The sequence below is a fragment of the Diadema setosum genome, chromosome 14 (assembly GCF_964275005.1).
Source record: "Diadema setosum chromosome 14, eeDiaSeto1, whole genome shotgun sequence".
Lineage (NCBI taxonomy): Eukaryota > Metazoa > Echinodermata > Echinoidea > Diadematoida > Diadematidae > Diadema > Diadema setosum.
In genome coordinates this window covers 7,609,888-7,627,587 of record NC_092698.1, presented here as the reverse complement: position 1 = coordinate 7,627,587, position 17,700 = coordinate 7,609,888, and the positions used below count along the sequence as shown (strand labels likewise).

The 17,700-nt window shown below is 39.9% G+C and overlaps 1 protein-coding gene across 2 annotated transcripts; it reads left to right on the top strand.

Moving 5' to 3' along the window:
- Positions 1 to 482: 482 nt before the first annotated feature.
- Positions 483 to 17,277, top strand: LOC140238125 (endoplasmic reticulum membrane sensor NFE2L1-like). 2 transcript variants are annotated; one of them, XM_072318060.1, is made up of 4 exons: positions 483 to 922; positions 10,488 to 11,442; positions 12,538 to 12,645; positions 13,658 to 17,275. In XM_072318060.1, the coding sequence occupies exons 1-4, from the start codon at positions 854 to 856 to the stop codon at positions 14,308 to 14,310; spliced, it is 1,785 nt and encodes a 594-aa protein (XP_072174161.1). In that variant the 5' UTR covers positions 483 to 853; the 3' UTR covers positions 14,311 to 17,275. The 2 variants fall into 2 exon arrangements, with proteins under 2 accessions (XP_072174161.1, XP_072174160.1); XM_072318059.1 differs by lacking the exon at positions 483 to 922 and adding an exon at positions 9,195 to 10,006 and having other exon boundaries at positions 13,658 to 17,277.
- The last annotated feature ends 423 nt before the right edge of the window (positions 17,278 to 17,700 follow it).

Here is a 17,700-nt window from a genome sequence, read left to right as displayed (position 1 = left end):
TACCCGTTCAGCGTTTCCAAAACTTTCTCTCGACATTGAGACAACATTTATCAGGGCAGCGATATTATCCCCGTGGTGGGTGTAAATTTCTCAAAGCGCCAGTTTATTCGTTTTGGTGCGAATGCTCCTTATTTAGACTGATTTATTGACGTCATCGAGTGGAACTGGACACTTTTTACACGCGATCAATGGCATGATGTAATCCGTAAGGTCGCTGATTGGTTGTATATGGACCAGCGCAATTTACATTTTAAAGACCTAACCTCTCAGGTCAAGCGTGTTACCCGTGTGCATCAGAACTGCTTTGCTCAGCTGTAATATTTCTCGCGCGCGTACGCGACGAATAGAGCAGAAACATATACACCGACACATCAGGCGGGCGAGTGGGCTGCCGACTCGACGACCCCCGGGGAAAGGGCGACCAAAATTCGTAAATTTTCACAGTAATACAAGAAGGATAAATAGCACCACTCAAGAAATTCATAACACTGGATGTGGAAGATACAATCTGTGAAGTCTGACGTCGAATCAATGCCACGATCATATCAATGAGGAGAACATTCATACTGTAGTGCACGTCGTCACCCGTGGAGAATATTTGCGATACATTCCATGAACAGAAAGTACTAGCTGTGACTATACCTCGCGCACGAACTCACTGGTATCTCACGCCTACCAGGCAGGCTTCGCTTGGTCCACAGTACTACAGACAGACTCCATAGCAATCGGCGGAATTTACAACCAGCAAGTTTACCTCTGGTTCGTTCCGTACCAGCATCTTGGCTTGTAGGATCACTGACATTCCTGTTTCAAGTTGAGCGTTAATCAAGAAGAAATCAACAGACTAATCAAAATGGATTACGACTTTGAAGAGATGGGTATTTCTGTCGTCCCTCAAAAAACACTACCACCGTCACAGCAGGTATGTTGTTTATTTCATAATGCCGCAAATAGTATACCACTCCATGCCATGCAACATTGCCTATTAGAAACACATGTAAATGTGCAAAACTTCCTGTGCTAAATGAATGTTCGAAGTGCCCCTGGTTATAGCTTTTCTGTACCTTTATATGTTGTTTTTTTTTTTCACAATATCGTATATTGGCGCGTAATACCTTTTCCTTCGTGTTCCGATTGTGGCTCCATGCTTTTATACATTTGGCACATTAACCCAATACGTTCCAGGCAGAGTTCAACGTGACATACTGGTGTAAGCTCTGAATGGATATACACACTGTATTTGGTATATCTGTTACGTTTTCACTAAGACAGTCTTTAACAAATCTGCTGTACTTTCAGTCACTAATGAGAAGATCACTGCATGACAATTGTGTCTTTTTAGGCAGCGGGTGCAAAGCTGACGCAGAAATCCACATGGTGTGTATGTGTCATACAACATGAGTGGAACAGCACGCATTTGTTCTCTATCTCGAAGTAGTCATATCCTTTCGCCATATTACTAACAATATTGTGTCTCAAACTATCTGTCATAGTGATTATAATGGACGTACACGTACACTGCGCGCCCTCTTCCATGCAGTCATAATAAAGATGCACAATATACACTGTATACCAACTTTGTACACCTTATGGATATTGATTTTCTGAGAAAGTAGGGATTAGATGGCATCTTACAATACATGTGTATTACTATGCATCTGTATTCATTCCCATATTCTATTTCTTCATATAAATGGCTGGTCATAATATATATGCTGCAACAGGAGTTGTGTAGTTGCGATGACAATAGATCAATGTCTCTTTTTTGAATGGTCGTGTTTACCATGTTAACAGAGGTTTAAACGAACGCGAATGTCATATGACTAGACGTTGCTTCCATGTATAACAGGTGCACAAGACACGGATTTGTATTAAAAAAAACACACACACACACACACCCACACACATTAGGGGATATAGTCATTGTAATAACAGACATATGCGAGAAATCAGGAGCTCGTTTATTGCAGATTATTGTGGCCAGTAATAGCTCAATAATTTTATCATGTGCATGATCATGATGATAAAAATGGCATCTCCTTCAGTAGAATTGCAACAACGGTGAGACTGACAACAGAGTAAAGACAATATTCATTGAGTAAAAAAAAAAATACATCTATTGTGTTTGATATTTATCGAGGGAATTAATAAACGAATGTAAAATTTGTAACTTAAATTAAAAGTTGTAAGTAAACGAATGTAAACGAATGTAAAATTTGTAAAATTAATGAATTAAAATTAATAAGTTAAAAACAAATGTTAAATAGAAGGACACTGACCCTTGACACCAACGAAGAGATTAAAGAAAATTTGGTTCCCGGAAGACCGTGGCTCCTTTTCCTCTTGACCTATGTAAACTGCCGCCAATTCCTGATACAGTGCATAACAATCTCGATGTACATGTAAACTCTTTCTCAAGGAAGTAATGTCTGGTATTCTCTTTATTTCGGGAAAAACAAAAGAAACAAAACTGAATGTTGTATCGATGGTTTCAAATATTTCTATCCCTATCTAAAAATTCCTGCACGATGCATGACAGTCTCGGTGTAAACACTTTCACAAGGAAGGAAATAATATTTTGTGTTCTTCATGTTTCAAGAAAAAAGAACTGTTTATTCTGCAGATATGGTTTCAAATGTTTCTCTTCCTGTTTTGTGGAAGAAAATATGTTTTGATTTGTACGCTGTAACGTAAATGCAGACACACACTTGCCCACTCATTATTCAGTCGGCGCACGAGCGATGACAGCATTTGGAATGTTTTCAAAGCTTGTGTGAATGATTTTCTTGGAAAGGCGTGTGCTAAATTCAGCCTTTACTAAACGTTTTAAATATATTGGCCCAATGTTTTTGTTTACATACATCATTTTAGGGGTTCTTTTTCTGTGAGTTTGAAAGCAAGCAATTAGGTATCTTATTGAGAAAATATGGAGTGCCCAAAGTTAACACGCTGGTGACTATACGACCTAAAATAATTGCACAGCACTTGATTATGAACACGCGGAATATTCTCACTATGAGGGCAGACTGTAAAAAATTATGCAAATTTACCTGGTGCCATTCCCTGTATGCAGTCAAAGACAGACAAAACTATGATTTCCATCAAAAAGTATTGGATTTATAAACTGATGCATTACAAAATCACGGTTGATGAAATAAAGAGTCTGAACCAAAAACTGTCTTTGGAGAATGCTACCCATGTACATGACATGCACCTGATTACATTGTTTTTTATGTGCTGTATGTGACACGTGTAACTTTCTGCACGCGCTGGTGTTTTTGATGTGACTGACCATTGATTGTTTATCACATAACAGGACATGGACACCGGAATTGTATACAGTAGCTAACGATTTTGACAAGGACTCATGTATAAGATGATGATGTCCAGTCTTATCTTAGCACCAAAATAAAGAAACATATAGTCAGATGAGTTAAAATAAAATCAAATAGATAAACAACATACTGTCATTGAAGTGGGTGAGCATCCGGGTACGACAATAATTTTATTGCTTTCCCCCTTTCAATGCCTTGATTTTAATAATGACTGTTAATTACATTACTGTACGACAAATAAGGCCCCAGCAAGACGCTGGCTGACTTGTGTTTACGCTGTACATGCAAAATGGATTGGTCTTGAGTTTCACCAGGGAGGTGGGAAGAGAGGTTTCCCACCTCCCTGGTTTCACCCAGTAACCGATAATGATTATTTCTCCTGGTAAACAAACGACCTTTACCTACAAAATGTACAGCATACAATGGCGATCTGGTGTTACGACGTTCACCGATGTGTACATTTACATAAAAGTATACCTTGAACTTCGAATACTTTTAGTTCAGTTGGCGACGGCTACAGACTGATCCATGAAATTATTTTCATGTACACAGATGATTATGGTTATACTTATCAGATTTGACAACCCGATCTCTTCCTGTTATCCCTTGGGACAACAGAGGTCTTTATTTTTCATGTTTTTTTATGTTTTTTGGGGTGTTACTGAACTCATCAAATCAGTCGACTTTTGGAAAGGTTTATGGCAAGGTATCGGTCTATCCTCTCCCCTTTCCATGTTACAAAATAAAAGCAGATTTTGAAATAGCATATTGTATCGTGGTAGTGCAACCGATAGTGACAAAAAATGAACTACATGTATTTTAGGGACTAATACGTTTCTGAAGGCGACGTTAGGAATCTCTTGGACTTGCAAATCGTGTTATAACTAGGTTCTGAAAGTTTTATTATTATTATTATTATCATTATTATTATTATTATTATTATTATTTCCATTATTTCCATTATTTTCCGAGAGCGTGCTATATACTCCCGGTTCGTACCACATGGACCTTTTTGAGACTTCTTCGTTTTAATCTTTCACCTCCCTACTTTGACCAAATCTTCGAACCAACTGAGCACACCGGCGCCGAGGATAGCAATGTCACGTGACCTGAGAGGGGCCATACATTGCATAAGATGTACCTATCTAGCTTTTTGTCTGTTTTTTTTTTTTTTTTTTTATTTATCTCTTTATCGTTTTCACGCTTGATAAAGCGGTGACTGACTGGCACGTTGTTAAAGGGAAAATCCATCCTGACACAAGTCATGCTTAGTATAAAACAGAAAAATCAGACAAGTACATGTAGATCAGTGACAGTGTTGTGAGGAAAGTCGAACATACAAAAAGTTATATGGTAAAAGTATGTAGGCTTCTCTTTGCATGTGAAGCAGCTCTTCTTTTTTTTACATAGAATTTCACCGATTTTCACTTTTTTACCATAGAATTTCATCGATTTTCACTTTTTCTCAAATATTTTGGTATAAAGCAGACCTTATCCGTTGAGGAGGACAAGCAAAAAAACAAAACAAAACAAAAAACAAATAAATAAACAAATCAAAACACTCCAAACGCAGTAGGCTATACTCCAGTTATTACATAATTATGCAAGAACAGGTCAGAAGATAAGTTTTCTTGGGAGGAAAATGAAAATTGTTGGACGTAGCTATAAAACGGAATCAGAGAGCTGCTTAACAGTAGATCACGCAGAGTTGCCTCTTGTCTTGCTCTCCAAACTTCCACGAGTCATTTTTATGTGCCCATTTTTTCTTCCAAAAATTACGAAGACCTACTTTTCAAAATCTTTTTAATCATCTGATTTTTATGTTTTCAGGACAACTGATGTCAGGATGGCATTTCCACCTATAGGCCTACCGCTCGTATCAGTGTAAATTACTGTAAATTGCCCCACTTCAGCAAAGCGACACAAAAATTACTCCTCGATGGATTTCATGATATTGACTAGCAATAGAATCTATTGCCAATCAATATCATGAAAATGTAGGACTACAACAATAAGAACTGATTAGCCAAAGCTATAATAGAAGAATTGCGTGTTTCAATCGTGAAAACGGCATACAAAGGAGGTCCTACTGTAGACTACAGCTTGTATATCAGGAGTTTAATAAAACTCACAGAACTTAAATTAAATTTTGACTTGACTGACTTCTTTGACGTTGGATATTCATTGTCTTTGAAATCGCAAAGCAGTAATACGCCTCTTAGTTTTATTATACATATAGTGACGTATGTATCAGGCATCAGATATATCATAGTAATTATGCATGTAGTACATGTTCCATCATAAAGTTGAACGCGGAAATATGAAACCCAAGTTGACTCATTGTGAGAAAAGCGGCGGCAAATAACTGTTTCTGTCGTGAAGCTTCATTTGATAGCTGACTTTCTGTCATGGTAGAGACTGTTGTTTCTATTCAATTTGCTTCTGAATTCTTTGTCGCTTTCGGTTGGCACCCCGTAACACCATTTCATTATTTGCTGAAAAGATTACTATTGTCTATCAACCGGCACTCGCGAGCAGGTTTCTATGCGATTGTTGTGTGCCCCATACAATGTCATCCGCGTATGCTCTACAGAGCAGAGTCAGGACATGATCACAATGTTGAATGCATGCCTCGTTTCTCTGTTGACAGACTAGACGTAATCGTTTGGGTTTGAAGAGTTGATTAGTCTTATTCCAAGACTGATATGCTCTAGTTCTCTTCATCTTTTTAACAATTCAATTTAAAAAAGAAAAAAAAAAGAAAGAAAAGAGAAAGACAGAGCTCTCAGGCAAAGCAATCCTCCGCAAGAATTTTGACGAGGATGTCAGTGTCAATGTCATATCACACTATCAGTGGATTTGGTAGGACAATGAAATCGCACTCCTATTGTCACGCTTCTCTCATTAAAAGCGACCGGGGTTTCGGTTATTTGCCATAAACATGTTACCGAATAAAGTGTGGTACATGAACGACAAAATACATAATCAGTTGAATTTCTTATTATTGTCTCTGAAGTCATGAAGTCTTGGATCTTTATTCTCTTCTTTTGATTAATATGTTCTCTTTTATGAGCATCAATGATCAATGTTCTCATGAACGGTAACCTTCCAACAAAACAATAATAATTATTAATAATGTATAGTTTGTACCCAAACCTATATAGAGATAGTTGCAAAGCAACTCGTATAAGAAAATCTTCAAGCAAGACAAACTGACATGCCTTGTGTACCAAATGGATGTCTGCTATAACAAACCTCATCAGTTGTGTGTTGTGTACTATATGAACCTGGCGGAAATGGCGGTCGGGGTATATCCAAACCACTCGAGTAAAAGATACGTTAGTTTCGATTTGGTCGGTTTCCTTACCAACTTTCCACAATTTGCCAGTCTCCATTCTTACAATGTGCGTGTCTTTTTACCCCCAAATTAAGATGTTACTGCTAAGATACGTATGGTTTTTGTTTCTGATATTGTACGTCATATTAGAGACAAAGAAAAAGAAATTGACGTTCATTCACTTCACTTTCGTAGTATTCCTGCGTATACTCATCAATAACTTAGCTTGCATAGGCCTACACCTTCACATAGTTGTATTGTTTTGATTATGAAAAGAAATTATTCCTTGTAATTTCATTGACCGCCATAATTTCATTCCCCTGAACACACTTCTGAAGATGATTTAGGGTGTGCGGTAAGAATTTAAAACAAAGCAGAACGATTGATTTCCGGTGTAATCAGAATTGTTTAGGAGAAGCAGTTTATCGGAAATGATATTGATTGGCAAATACAAATTTTCTTTCACGAATTAGAAATGTGTAATTGTACCATGTACCAATGTATAAGCATCTAGTGTACAAGTTTGTGTGCATTTATGATAATATGAAACGATGAAGCGTTCACACACACACATAAGTAATTATACACATCACACATGACACTCAAAGAATAAAAAGCGTGTATTGTGGATGAGAAGGATGTATAGAAGAATCATTGATACGTCAGAAGGACACCGAGTGGTTATGGCTATATGCTTTTCTACAATCCTCCGAGCGTACTTTGACCCACTTGTCAAACAACAAGGCCCAGTGATGTGCAAATATATATTTCTAAGGTGCGGGGTTCTGTGTTTGAACGGGCAAAGGTTCGGATGAGTATTTTCGTGATATTCTTATTTTACCTATAGCTGAGAGTTGTGTCAATAGATACAGCGAGTCACAAGACCAACCCGGTATAGATACGTGTTTCGTATACAACATGTATATAGGCCTCTCACTCCAAAACTCAAAGATGTAGACTAGTTTCTGGTGTTTTGTTTTCTTTTATTTACTTTAATATTTGTTTTGTTCTTATAGGTTTGTGCTATACTCTGGAGAATAATGCAAGCTCTTTGATAATAATAGAAAAACACATGTAGATGTTCTTGTGTAGGGCCTCTTGATACTATCGACTATTGGCAGTATGTTCCAGGATTATCTTGTAGTAATTTCACCTGTCTTCATAATAATACGGATAAAACATGTGGTTGATGCTAAATGTTTAACAATAACAGCATAATAACGATATAAGTACATGTAGTAGAAGGAAATGGCTGATGAGTTTGAGTTTATTGCGTCATCAATATTAATAATCAAGATTATTAGAATACAGAATGAAGTCTCCTCAAAACTGCGTGCTTAATAATGTTTAGCTTCCCTGCAAAGAATATCTTATGGGCGAATAACCTCACAATGCGCAATGATCCGTTCTTTTCCACCTTTGACATACTGTAAGCCCAACAAATTGATTCTATCACATACAAATTGAGTGCATTTCTTGCCTGCTTGAAATGTTAGGCCTATTATGATAATTCGTTTTCAGGAGAAGAGTAAATCTATACGTGTGTAGAGTTACATGTACAGAAAGACCCAATGCTTTATACCGCTACAGCATGTCGCCGGTTTGATTGCCCAAGCGCTCGTGCATTTAGAATTAGACACCTGTCCTGTGTATATGCGAATCCCATTTTTGAATATTGTTGAGACCAAGACATAATGTTGTTTTCCTCATACCACAGAAAGGTATCATGTTGCCTAGATAACGCTCAAAACGTCTTTGAAATCGATTGAAACGAATTTTGAGACAGCACTTGCAAGTCAAACTAGAATCGGCTGCTAGTATTGAGTTTCGAAGTAAGACTATTGAACATTCGAGAATGCCACTGCGCCATCGTGGATCATTACGCACATTACTAATTTTAGATCGAGTTTGACCCGCACGCGCGCGCATGCAATTTGTCTTCCGGGGTGAATTCTAATTGAAGAGTGGTCGTGTGCTGTGTTCTGGGCGGTTTTCATTCTGGTTTTTGCATCTATTTGAGTCGTAGACACATTTGCAAGCTAAACCAACACTCAAAAGAGGAAATTACTTCAAGCAGCAAACTATTCCAGTTATTGAAATTGCAAAATACGCCGTACTTTTGGATTAAACAGTGGAGAATTGTGAAGGTTGTGGATCGCTCTTAGCGATGACTGGCCAGTTTTCCTTTGGAAGGAGACAATAACATTAGCCGGGTCGCTGCTGCGAAGACAAAGTTGCGGGTGCTGCTACGGACAACGGATACCGAGTAGTAAATTCAGCGGAGAAAACGCCCGAAGAAGATCCTGTTCTCTGGTGGTACTTGGCTAAAGTCCGTGATTTTAGGGCTCGTCTGAAATGGAGTCAATGTAGGCAGACTTATATCGTGCGTATAAGTGAAAAAGAAAATTATATGCACGGCAAATGTCCAAGCAAATAACGAATTAGTGGTGCCTAGCTCTAGCCCTTTCCTAGGTGTGAGTGTGCACGCACGGGTGCTGTTCTTCGGCGACAACGTGGTGGTGTGGTGCATGCCATTGTGCATGTAAAAGCCGGCCTAGTCTGACTGCGGCTTGCTGGTTTCCGTAGTGCATCGCGAGCTGTACTTGTCTGCGCAGTTGCTCAGCCTTTGTTTATCGCAGGCGCAAACAAAGCAAAGATAGTGGAGTTATGTCTAGTCTGTGACTGACCACTAGGCCACTGACCATTGAAGAATTGTATCTTGCTTCAAAAGAACGCTGTCAGGGAGGTGAAAACCTCTCTAGATTCAGAACTCATCATGATTCGCAAGAAGCTACCGTACGATGCAATGCTAGCAATAGCATTGATGATGAGTGTTCTTCGTGTCGACTGGACAGATTACATGAGAGACCATCTTTTCGTAACCCACCCTAGATTGCAAGACTCCATCCTGGGGCCCAGTGTTGGCCTGACTGAGACTCAATTTCACAACTTGTACAATGCAGCAGGGGTAGATTTAGGCCAAGTGCACAGCAAAAATATAATCCGAGACTCTTTTTACTACAATCGATCGGTGTTCAGAGAACTAGACTCACTTTATCATGGGCTTCCATCTGTAACAAACAGATCAAGGGTGGAACTGCAAACATTTTTACTCGAGACGCTAGACTCGGGGAGTGGGCACAGGACTAATGGCAATGCAGTTGCCCAGCCCCATCCCCAGAACCCAACGCAATTAAATCCAAGTGTTGACCAGCCGATGCAAGACAGTGACAGTGATGAAGGCTTTGAAGAGATGGATACAGAAATTGAGGGGGCTGTTGGACAGTCGCCCCTGTCTGTTTCCCCAGTGCCCTCAGATGAGCTCAGTTTCGAGGTACTTGGGGATTATTGAAGATTTTAATACACAACACGTCAAATGTCTGTGAACATGTGTTCAGTACTACATGGATGGTAGAAGCAGTAGCCAGACCAAGGGATTTGCTTCTTGTACTTAATGCATTGTGTGTTGCTTGTTGTAATTACAATTTAAGTTCCCTGGATTAAACATGAATATGTTCAGAAATTCTATTATTTTGTGGCCATTTGATCTTGAGCAGTCTAAATTGTCACTGTAAGTTTTGCTCCAAGATACAAGTGGCACAAAATGGTCATGCAAACTTCAAAGCTAAAGTGATACAAGTTTTTTTTATTTTTCCTTGTGAATCTACCGTGAATGTTTTAGAAAGAAAGGTTGTTTTTTATTCTTTCTTTCTTTCTTTCTTGATGTGCATTATTAGTGTACATCAAAGTCAGAAAGACAATCCTTTATTAGACATGTTCAACTAACTACATATTAATCTTGTGTGTCTTTCCAGGACATGGACCTGATTGAGAGCTTATGGAGACAGGACATAGACATGGGAGTGTGTCCGGACACTTACCCATACAAAGGCGACATCAAGCCAGGCTTCAACGACGACCTCAAAAAGAACATCAATCCATGGGAGTACAGCATAGATGGGGAGACTGGAGAGTTTGTGCCCGGTCCTCTACCCGATGGGGTACAGACAGCAGTCCAGCCGCAGGTTCCGCAGCAGCCCCAACAGCCCCCGAATGAGCCACAAGAGACCAGCCTCTCGCTGGAGGACTGCTTGCAGCTCTTGGAGGACGAGTATTCACCCGACACAGCACAGACTGATCTTTCCCCAATCCTAACACACCAGGAAGCGGAACAAAGGTGGCAGGACCTTGCCACAATCCCCGAACTGCAGGGAAGCATTCCCGAGCTCCTTCCCAATGCCACCACATTGAACAGCTCACAGGGAGGGTATGCTGCCCCACAACAGCACTACATGCAAGCAGTGACCAACGGAAGCAGTGGACTCGCCCCAGAGGTCAACGATCTCTCCCAGACACCACGGCTAAACGACGTTTTCGCCATGAATGCCACGACTAATGGCATGGTGAGTCTGCAGAATGCCACCCAGACCCACCAACAACCCCTCCTGATGCAGAACGACACATTTGGTAACTTCACAAACCTCAACTCGCCAAGTCACTCCTCAAACGCCTCAGTGGCCTCAAGCGACAGCAATATGACAGACTTCCTCATGCAGGCATTACCACAGCAGTTGAACCAAGCCAATGCCTCAGCAACGTACTCACCGGCTAACTTGAACATGACAGACAACAGTAGCTCTCTCCTCATGGAACTCCTCAACTCACCCAGCGCAGCCCAACCGCTCAACCCCTTGGACCTCGACTTTGATGACCAGATGCAAGACGTCCTGGCGGCTTTGGACAGAGATTCACTTGAAGATGAAGACAGTGGTGAGTGCACATTTAAAAGTAAATCTCAAACCGAATGCAGTCAGAAAAAATGATGTACCCAAGCTCACTCTGTGAACAGAAGGAAAGGGGGGGGGGGGGTCCAAAATAGACCTGGCTGTGACTTTGTCAAACTGCAATGACTATTGTTATGACCACACTCATTCATGATGTTCCAGTTCTATTTCTTGTTCTTTCCTTTCTTTTCTTAAAGAGGAATTGGGTCATACCTGAATTGGTAACTATTCCTTGACCTTGTTTCTCTGCCAGGAAATGTCTTGAGAATGTCCAGACACTAGAGTTACAAAGGGATTTCAGGGAGGCAAGAGCAGAGCGTGACTTGAAGTGAGCACGGAGTGTGGGCCTCCTAATTTAGGCCATGCTATGTTCCTGTGCTTTCTTGTGGAACACTGCCCTGCATTGCCAAACTTGGAATTGTGCCCGCTCTCAGCGACTGACATGAAAGGTCATCGAGAGTTTTGTGCTGGGCTGCAAATTCTCGAGAGAAGGCTGATAAGGTCTATTTGCAACCTGATCCTGTTGATGCAGGAGAATATATTTTCTTGTTCGCTGTGCGTCGGTGCTCCTCACAGACTCAAAAGTAGTTGCCGAAGAGTTATTTCTTCGTTTTGTTTTTTTCTGTCTATTGTCGAACAACAATGTATCGGGTATCAGCCCAAGTGCTTAGGATGGTGTATTGAAGAGGGGCACGGTGTATTGTTCTGCTCTCTAAAATGATGCATTTTGGAAGTGAAGCGCGTTTGCTTGAATTCTGTAGCACAAGGCGAGGGTTTCGAGTAAAAACACCTGTTAAGATGGCTTACGTAGTTCCAGCTTGTATTTGGATTCCTTGTGGTATCCGCATGCAGACTGTTGCTTTTCTGCCAGTGAAATCGCCATTTTATCCTCATTCATTGCATGGTGAGTTCATTTTGGGAATTTTGAGACATTCAAAAAAAGGTGCAAATTGTACTACATGCTTCATTTTGAGTCCAAACATGTCTTCTGTAGAGATGGTTTTCTGTCCAACACATGTTTTAATCTCAACATGCATGTCACTCATTTTTTTTTTTTTTCATCTCGCGTGTCTCCTTGCAGATGACTCTATCTTTGATGAATCGGAAGGAGCTACTGGCGGCTATTCCTCCTCAAGTTCAGAACAAGATGTCTTCAAGGGTGCTACTGGGGGATATGGTGTCTTGAGAGGTGAGCAGCTCTGACCCTTAGCTGGGGTCATATTACCCATTCTATCTTTTTGTACCTAGAGATGTCATCCACAATCCATTTAATCATCAAGTATCTGATGTTTCGTGCATTGTCCAACTGCACTCGCTGATGGAAAGAGTAGATTTAATAAGTTATGACAAAGTTATTGCGTATTCACAGAGATTGAATCGCAGTTTAGGGTGAAATGAGATTGATGTCAATCATGGGCCAAAATAGTCAAATAGTCCACTGCACAAACAAAATCACTTATAAAAACAGGTGGTTTTTAGGAGCCAAAGGGGTAGACATTGCCAAGAAATTAAAAGAAGTAGGTATAGCTCCTTTCGAAGCAGTTTATGGAACTTCAAATATAACAGACAGATGTCTTGTAAAGAATTCAAGGTCATTTGTGTGAATTTGATAGAATAATACAGCTCTTTGACAATATTGTAAGTGACACTGATGTGTTGAGAATTTACCTCCTATGATGCATACAATTTATGCTTCCTCTAAAACGAAGTAAAGCTGTCTTTTCCGTATTTCGGTTTAGCTTGGGGTTATGTGATCTTTGGGTCACATGTCTTGTCTTTGTGTCAGATGATAGCATTGCAAGCATGTGGCCAGTTTCCAAAGTTCGTACGAATACTTTCTGCCCATTATTTTATCTGCGTGACACAGCAAATGTATTTCCTTTTAAGGAACGCAATTCTGCTTCCCTCAGTTGCAACTCGAGCGTGTTGTCACTAACCACCAAAGCTACACACTCACCACCATTATAACTGTAATCAAAAATAGGTGACTGAAGTGTGAGTGCTGAATAATGATGACTTAACGTAACGTTGGAAAGGACCTCTCATCGACTGCTTTCCATTACAAACAAATGTTTCCCTGGCATCCTCCTAGTCATATGTATAAGGTTTGCGGGAAGTCCAGTCAGTTCAGGGCTTGAGAGTTGTTGTGCCACCCCTTTGCCAGTATTCATCTTGTCATTGTCCGTGTTGTTTGCATACAGGTCACGAGAGGCAGTTTGGCAGCGACTCCAGCAGTAACAGCTACAGCAGCCAGCCGCCCAAGATGGAAAACATCAAACACAACCATTCCTATGCTGCCCCCTCACAGTCACAGATGCAGAATGGGAACGGAGCGCAGAACAGCAGCTACAACGGCACGAACAACAATGCCTTCAAGAGCAGCCGCGATGAGAAGCGAGCCAAATCCCTAAAACTGCCCATGAGTGTCGACAAAATCATTAACATGCCGGTGGATGCTTTCAACGACGCTATCAAGAAGTACGAGCTCTCCGATGCCCAGCTGCAGCTGATCAGGGACATCAGGAGGCGGGGCAAGAACAAGGTTGCAGCCCAGAACTGCCGCAAGCGCAAAATAGATGCCATCAACATGGTGGAGTCGACAGTCGGCGAGCTGCGCATGGAGCGTGACAAGCTGGTGAAGGAGCGGGATAGCATCGACAAGGAAGTCAGCGAGATGCAGCAGAGGTATGCAGAGCTGTGTGAGGAGGTTTTCTCATCTATCCAGGATGAACATGGCGGCCCTGTGGACCCCAATGACTACACATTGCAACAGATGCCGGATGGCACGGTGTTCCTGGTCCCACGCAATGGCAAGTGGTCTTCACACAGAGACAGAGATGAGCAGTCTATGTAGGCCTGTGAAAACCTTACAATGAGCTCATTGCAGACTCTTTTCCTTCGCAATACAGACTTGATATATATAGACATATATATATATATGTATACTCCGCAAGTTCATCGAGTAGGATCCCAAGCATCACTGTTTGAAATTTGATTTCACGTTTGTCCATGTGCCATTCTTTTGTTTTTAGATGATTCATGTGTACATTTTCTGTATAGCTCTCATTTCCAGAGTTGCAAACTAAGTGTGTTGAATGAAAAAGAGTGGTTGTGATGTAAATGCTGTATCTACCAGTTCATTCTTAGAGGTATATTAGCCTTGCCACAGGAATTGATATAGTAAGACTCGCTGCTGTTCCCACAGGATATTTCTTTTTAGTCTCTATTTTTTTTTCTTTTATATAGTTGGCAGGATAATTGTTTCATTGTGCAATGCCATACTAGGGATAGTATTTCTGACAAGTGTTAGTATATTTACTTTGAGCTAAAGCTCTGTATTGAGGGTGTGAATTAAGTGTGAATTTTCATTGACTTCAAAATGTTGTCTGTCTGTAGCAGCCACTTTGCAAAAATCGATTTACTTGACATGAGGTTTGGTTTGATTGAGTAGACTTTGCATTACAACATGCCGCTTCATTTTCGGATATTACAGTCAACCTCTTGTAAATACTGTAGGCAAACTGTGTCATTTATTATACAGAAACTTCATGATTTTCTCCATTCTTCAGAAGTCAAGAAAAACGTCTTACTTAGAAGTTGAGTTCTGTTTGATACATTACGCTTTCTTTATGCAAATGTTAGGTGACGTTTTCTGGGATGGCTGTAATCTTAGTACTGCTTCCATAGCATGATTGGCATTGTGCATCTATAGAGTACACACTTGTATTGTGTAGTGGAGTTGTATGTTCCTAGTCCTATGAGATCCTAGGGACAGGTCTAGCATAGAGCAAAAAATATTGTCGGCCTGGGAGGTTGGGGACTTGGTAGTGGACTCTTGATACTTGATGTGCCTCTACGGACAAATACAAACCATCTTGTCTATCCACAGCTTCCAAAAAGTTCAACAGTTTCTTCATGTAGACAAGACAATCTTAATTTGTTTGTTGTTTGGTTAGTCATTTGATTCGTTTTTCTTTTTCAACCAGTGAAAGATGCCTTTTGGAAATTTACTCATGACGTGATATTGCTCTGTTTTGTGTTTGCTTGTGTGTTTGTTTGTTTTTTTACCTTGTATGTAAAAATCATATCCATGTGAGGTGTCTACACAATACAACATATTTTCGAGAATTAAAGATGATATGCTGTCAGTTTGTTGATGTTTTGCAAGTAGTTGCAGCCTAATGCCTTACGTACTGCCAATGAAGTTTAGATTGTTTCAGTTCTTAGTTCTGTGTATGAAAAGTTAAGTTGGTCATATGTTGATCATTGTAGGCAAGGCTGCCCGTTAAAGTGTGGAAAAGAATGAACAAGCTTACTTTGGGTTGAACCATAACAGAACTGACAGTGGTTTTGTTTCACAATATGATACTTCTACTGAAAAGAAGGAATGCAAAAGAAATTTTAGTTTTGTTTGATTTTATGTTGTTTGCTGTCAATATGAATGCAAGCATTTTTTTTTTTACTGTTTGTGAATGATGAGAACAGTCATGAGAATATAATATGAACATGCTAAGATTGTGATGCAACAAGATCATGATTTCTTGTAAAATATCCATTTGCTATCATACGGTCAGTCTTGTACATAATGTATATAAGGATCGAAAGAGAAAACAGAATTATTATACCGTGGAGTTATCTAATGATAGTGATACATGTATATGAAAAGGGCAAAGAGCGGATTATTTATAGATTGTTCATAGTGCAGTCAAAAAAGGTACAAATGACTCAGTTCTGCAGATTTACAGGTTCAAGAAGCGTGATTTATATTTTGATGTTTATTTGCTTTCATGTTAATTATTTCTTGTGAAAAATCAAAAATGAAATTTTGATATCATTAAAAATATTCTAGCATTATTTTCCGTATTTTGTGTAACTGTTACAGACTTGTAGACACCTCCTATGTGTTTGACTTATTCTTCACGTGATATTCAGATGAGTTTTTTTATTTTCTTGAGATACTTTATTTCAAATTTCTTGTTGAAAGAGAACACTGCTTGGCAGCATCAACTACACATTTCAAACGATGTATATCATCTTGAACCGGTACGAATGGAAACGTGTGTGTACAAGGATTGTTGAATTTCAGTCTTTTCCTTTTGCCTCCATCTGCCTTGCTACCAGATTTGACGGCTTTGGACGATGTTTATTTAATAGCTATGAATTGGTGTTTTGATTCGTCCATTTGATGCATGAATTCTACTCAGAAGAGATTGTGGAAAATATTGAAAGACATGAGGATCACATTGAAAAAAAAAAAAAAAAAGAATCGCTCCTGTTATTGTAAATATTGATTATCTGCAGGAAATAAAAAAAAAAAAATGAAAAAGAAAGATTGTCAAAAATTACAAATACATGCTGTCTTGTGTCTTTTTCCTATCTCTGTAAGTGTCTGGGTACCATGGTAATTTTTCCCCCACACATTTTAATAGATAAAACCTCACAGGGGTGTTCCTTTGGAAGAGGTTTATGCCTAAGATGTTGTGCAGATACAACCATGGCAACAATCTGATACTTACGTATATTCAATTGGCCGTTGCGTAGCTGCTGCGAACATAGCTACAATTACTGCAAAGTGTCTGTTGTTGGCCAATGCTACATGAAATGACTTGTGATTGCTTTTGCAGTAATTATAGTTCCCCTAGCAGCAGCTCTCGTACATGAAGCTGATTGGCTATTGTAAGGCTGTTGCTATTGTTTGCTGTTTGTAGTTTTGAGTGGTGACTGTGCATGCAGGAAGTGTGAATGTTATGAAGTGCTATCATCTGCTTGTACATCAGGCGAATAACGGATGTGTGGGAATTTTTTGTGTGTGTACTAGTCCTTGTGGATTGTGATGTGTGTGTGTGGGGGGGGGGGGGCGGGGAGGGGTGGTGGGGAGATTCATGTATTGTATGTTTGCAAAGAACAAAGATCGTAGGAATGCAAAGCGTGGTGTGGTTTTGGGTTTGTGTGTGAGTGGGTGTGCATTTGTCTGAATGCTGTGTGATTGTATTCATTTACAAGTGTGTGCGTGTGAATTTGTCTATTATGTATGGTTGCTTGGGCATAATGTCTTTACACATGTGTGTGTGCCTATTAATGTTTCCACGTACAATAACACTTTCATGCACATTGGTATATACATTACATTGGCCCCTGCAGTTACCACACATCAAAACTACACGGACATGTGTTATCACTATTTAATGTGCTCATTATTAGATATTAGTTCAAGGTGTGTGCCATATAGGCCTACATTGCTTTA

What these genes read in the sequence shown, in the direction of transcription:
- LOC140238125 (XM_072318059.1), top strand. Translation starts at nt 9,449, where the DNA reads ATGATTCGCAAGAAGCTACCGTACGATGCAATGCTAGCAATAGCATTG. An exon ending in ACTTGAAGATGAAGACAGTG is followed by an intron (nt 11,443 to 12,537) that starts GTGAGTGCACAT and finishes GTCTCCTTGCAG; the next exon opens with ATGACTCTATCTTTGATGAA. An exon ending in GGGATATGGTGTCTTGAGAG is followed by an intron (nt 12,646 to 13,657) that starts GTGAGCAGCTCT and finishes GTTTGCATACAG; the next exon opens with GTCACGAGAGGCAGTTTGGC.